The sequence below is a fragment of the Lipotes vexillifer genome, unplaced genomic scaffold, assembly GCF_000442215.2.
Source record: "Lipotes vexillifer unplaced genomic scaffold, Lipotes_vexillifer_v1.1 scaffold1457, whole genome shotgun sequence".
Lineage (NCBI taxonomy): Eukaryota > Metazoa > Chordata > Mammalia > Artiodactyla > Lipotidae > Lipotes > Lipotes vexillifer.
In genome coordinates this window covers 908,521-912,931 of record NW_006784622.1, presented here as the reverse complement: position 1 = coordinate 912,931, position 4,411 = coordinate 908,521, and the positions used below count along the sequence as shown (strand labels likewise).

Below are 4,411 nucleotides of genomic sequence, written 5' to 3'. Positions count from 1 at the left end.
CCCCCCCCCCCCCCCGCAACACCTGACATAGTGCCTATACAGGTTCTCAAGAAATACTGTTGAGCTCTTGGTTAAATAAGTTAACAGATCCTATCTCAGAATAGACAACTTGTTATTTAAAACTTTTTTCTATTTCTCTTTTTTAGGCCAGCCCTGCTCCTATAATTGTCAACACAGATACTTTGGACACGATTCCTTATGTAAGTAACATTTTTATTAAGACTATCTTTAAAAACTGATAGAACTCAATCAGCTGAATTTAAAATTTTGTACATATTCCGTTTTACCCGGTCCAGATAATCTCATGAAATGATGTGTAGCATGAGTTCTGTGAGTTTTCTTTTGATATTTGCTAACTCACAGCTTAGGCATGCTGACATTTTCCTCTTTGATTCATTGTTTTGTAAGGCACAAGGGCCTATCATGAGGAAAATAAACCACAGCCAATTGTGATCAAATAATGTTAGTTTCTTAAGTGGTTCCCTGAAAAGAGATTGAACAAACTTCTCTGGGTTTCTTAATAAAGGAATACTCAAATCAATTTATATGATAGAGTCTAGAACATAATAAGTGATCAATAAATATTTGATGGATTTTGCTAGGCTTCTAACAAGAATTGGAACCAAATTTGGGGAGGGTGAATTCTATCTATATATAGTAAGATGTATGGTTTTATAAAAGCATGGGGCATGAGATAAAAAGCACAGGCAGATCAGTAAAGCCCCAAATTCTGTATCTGAAATATAACCACTATGATGGCCAAAATTCTTGACGACAGTCTGGCTGGACAGGGGTGATTGGAAAGTGGTGCTGGGCCACAGTGGTATGAGTGGTTGACTTTACGGAGGTCCATAAAGTCGTAAAGCTTTGTGAGTCGCCCTAGCTGATGGATAGAAGAGAGTGATTTAGGAAGATGGGACACAGATGCATGCAGACAGAAGGTTTGAAGCAAAGAGAAGGGCTGCAGGCATAATGCACAAGAACAAACAGATCCCTGGTCTTTGATTAAATGAGTACAAAGTGCTTGGTAAGTATTGGCTATTCTCAGTCTTAGACCCCAACCTAAAATGCCTACAAGGACCAAGCAAGTCATAGAAATAGATGGAGCAGGAGGCATGGGGAGAGTGGGGAATAGAGAGCACGTGATCTTCCAAAGTGGGAGCAGCTGCCACTTGGCTCCAGTGGGTGGGGACCAAAGGGAAATGGGATCAAGAGTTGCCTGATCATTCAGTTTCTCAAGAGAAATCAGAAATTTGAATTTTTATACAATTTTACAGGCAACTAATTCTCAAAAGTTCAAACACTCTGTGCCAAAGTGTGTCTAGTCTAAAGGCTGCCCTTTGGGAGATACCTGCCTCAGAGGAACTGGAGGTCCTGAGCAGGTCCTGCAAGCCGGGACTCGGCCACAGGGGAGCAGAATGCCAGAACTGGAGTGCAAGTTGGGACTTGATTACAGGGACAAGTGATTAAAACTGGGACGCAGGGTCAGGACAGGAATAACAGCGGGCTTGACTTTAATTGCTGAATCACCTGAACTACTGAACTAGGGCTTCTTAAATCTTTCTGAACAAGAGTCATTTGGGGTCAGACTGGAAATGGGGTTAAGCTTACCGGTAGGAATCAAGTGGCCCCAGCTGTGGAAAGTAAACGACTCTGTTGGAAGGAAGCAAAGCAAATATTAAAGACACATAGTATTCCCTATTCTATCTCTCACTCTTCCTACCCTTCTTTGTTTTTCAAACGTTTATATTAGGATTATTGTATGCCTGACACTGCTTTAAGCACTTATCAAATATTAACTCATTTAATCCTTGTAACAACCCTATGAGATAGGTACTATTAATTTCTCCATTTTACAGATGAGGAAACTGAGTCATAAAGAAGTTAAGTAACTTTCTCAAAACTGCACAGTAAGAGGCAAGCCAAGAATGAATCTCGGTATCCTGGCTGTAGAGTTTGAGATCTTACTTAACTCTGATCTTTCTGCTGCTTGTGTTTCCTCCTTCCCTCCCTCCTTTTCTGCCTCTCAGCTTGAGAACAAAGTTTTGTTACTTACTCCTCAGCAATATGTGGCTTTGGGTGGATGACGAGTTGTCACAGAAGCTTAAATACCCTTGAGGCAGGGATCCATATATATATTAAGGGAGTCTATGTCTTTAATATAGTGAATCTCTTTACTATACCCATTGGCATCATCTAAAGCAGATGAGCAGTGCTCTGAAGTAGACATGGAGCACAGAGACTTGACCGTGTTAAGTAGGACTGCTTTCTTGTGATAGACCTATATTTATTCAAAGCCTTCTATTAGGGTTTTCATGACTAACTTCCAGATGCCCTCATGTACAAATAATTTATGAATAAGAATCTAAGGATTTTGAATAGACATGCTCAGTTGGTAGCCCAACTGATTAGCTAGTAAAATCAGCCATGTATAACAAATTAATCAAATTGCTCTCATTCTCCTAAATATCAATTTTGTATCTGATTTTGAGTTCTTCAAAGGGATTTTTTTTAATTATCTTCAACTTTTTTGTACTTAATGCAAACCCTCTTTGAGCTTCCTTAAGGGTAGGATCTTTAGAGACGTTTGCTAAGTATGATGAAACTGTCCCAATTCTCATGGCAGTGTGTTGTTTAGCTATTCATTTACTCCTTCTGGACGTAAATTGATATATAAGATAGGAATTATAATATCTACCTCAGAGGTGATAGTGCGGATCTCATAAGGTTATGTGTATGAAATCATGCTTCATTAACTTCCAGTTAATGGGGGTTTATTTATTTATTATTTTATTCAATAAATACATATGCAGTAACATGTGCTAGACCCTGAGAGAATATTAAATATTAATATCTTCCCCCATGTATGAGAAACATAACTATATTATGTATTGAAAAATGGCAGATTTAGCACACAAGCATTAATGTAGATGAATGTGCTTTGTATCTGGATATAGGCCTAACCCTCCCTTTTGTTCCTGGCTCACTGGGTGACCTTGAACAAATCACTGTTCCTTTTGCAGTCTATTTTCTCATTCCTTGGTGTTCTATACTTTGTTTTCCTCTTTTCTGTCACATGTTCTAGTTCACATAATTTCAGTTCTATTTAATGAAAAAACAAATTCAGAGTTCCCCAGAGCATTTCAGTCATGTTGCATAAGAACATTTCCTTCCTTAAAATATTACCTAAATGACAAATTTTAACTTATGCATTAAAGTCCTCCCCAAAAATAATTTCATTACAAGTAAATGTATTAATTTTGCCAAATAGCAAATTTGGTTTTAGAAATATATGGTCCTCTGTGAAGCCATCTGTTCCTGGACTTCTGTTTGTTGGAAGATTATACTTTTTTTTTTTTTTTTTTTTTTTTTTTTTTTTTGCGGTACGCGGGCCTCTCACTGTTGTGGCCTCTCCCGTTGCGGAGCGCAGGCCCCGGACGCACAGGCTCAGCGGCCATGGCTCACGGGCCCAGTCGCTCCGTGGCATGTGGGATCTTCCTGGACTGGGGCACAAACCCGTGTGCCCCGCATCGGCAGGCGGACTCTCAACCACTGCGCCACCAGGGAAGCCCCCGTTGGAAGATTTTAAATCACAGTTTCAGTTTCAGTGCTTGTGATTGGTCTGTTCATATTTTCTATTTCTTCCTGGTTTAGTCTCAGATGGTTGTGCATTTCTAAGAATTTGTCCATTTCTTCCAAGTTGTCCATTTTATTGGCATATAGTTTCTTGTAGTAATTTCTCATGATCCTTTGTATTTCTGCAGTGTCAGTTGTTACTTCTCCTTTTTCATTTCTAATTCTATTGATTTGAGTCTTCTCCCTGTTTTTCTTGATGAGTCTGGCTAATGGTTTATCAATTTTGTTTATCTTCTCAAAGAACCAGCTTTCAGTTTTATTGATCTTTGCTATCATTTCCTTCATTTCTTTTTCATTTATTTCTGATCTGATCTTTATGATTTCTTTCCTTCTGCTAACTTTGGGGTTCTTTTGTTCTTCTTTCTCTAATTATTTTAGGTGTAAGGTTAGGTTGTTTATTTGAGATATTTCTTGTTTCTTAAGGTAGGATTGTATTGCTATAAACTTTGCTCTTAGAACTGCTTTTGCTGCATCCCATAGGTTTTGGGTCATCGTGTTTTCATTGACATTTGTTTCTAGGTATCTTTTGATTTCCTCTTTGATTTCTTCAGTGATCTCTTGGTTATTAAGTAGTGTGTTGTTTAGCCTCCCTGTGTTTGTATTTTTTTACAGATTTTTTCCTGTAATTGATATCTAGTCTCATAGTGTTGTGGTCAGAAAAGATACTTGATACAATTTCAGTTTTGTTAAATTTACCAAGGCTTGATTTGTGACCCAAGATATGATCTATCCTGGAGAATGTTCCATGAGCACTTGAGAAGAAAGTGTATTCTGT

At 38.3% G+C, this 4,411-nt stretch overlaps 1 protein-coding gene across 5 annotated transcripts in view; it reads left to right on the top strand.

Moving 5' to 3' along the window:
- DLG2 (discs large MAGUK scaffold protein 2) overlaps positions 1-4,411 on the top strand; it is a 1,040,068-nt gene that overhangs the window by 268,016 nt on the left and 767,641 nt on the right. For 4 of the 5 annotated variants that reach the window (XM_007456973.1, XM_007456975.1, XM_007456971.1 and 1 more), the window contains exon 2: positions 147-200. The exons of the other annotated variant lie outside the window; for it this stretch is intronic. In XM_007456973.1, the coding sequence (XP_007457035.1) occupies positions 147-200 (54 nt within the window). The remainder of the gene's footprint in view (positions 1-146; positions 201-4,411) is intronic. 5 annotated transcript variants of the gene reach the window in all.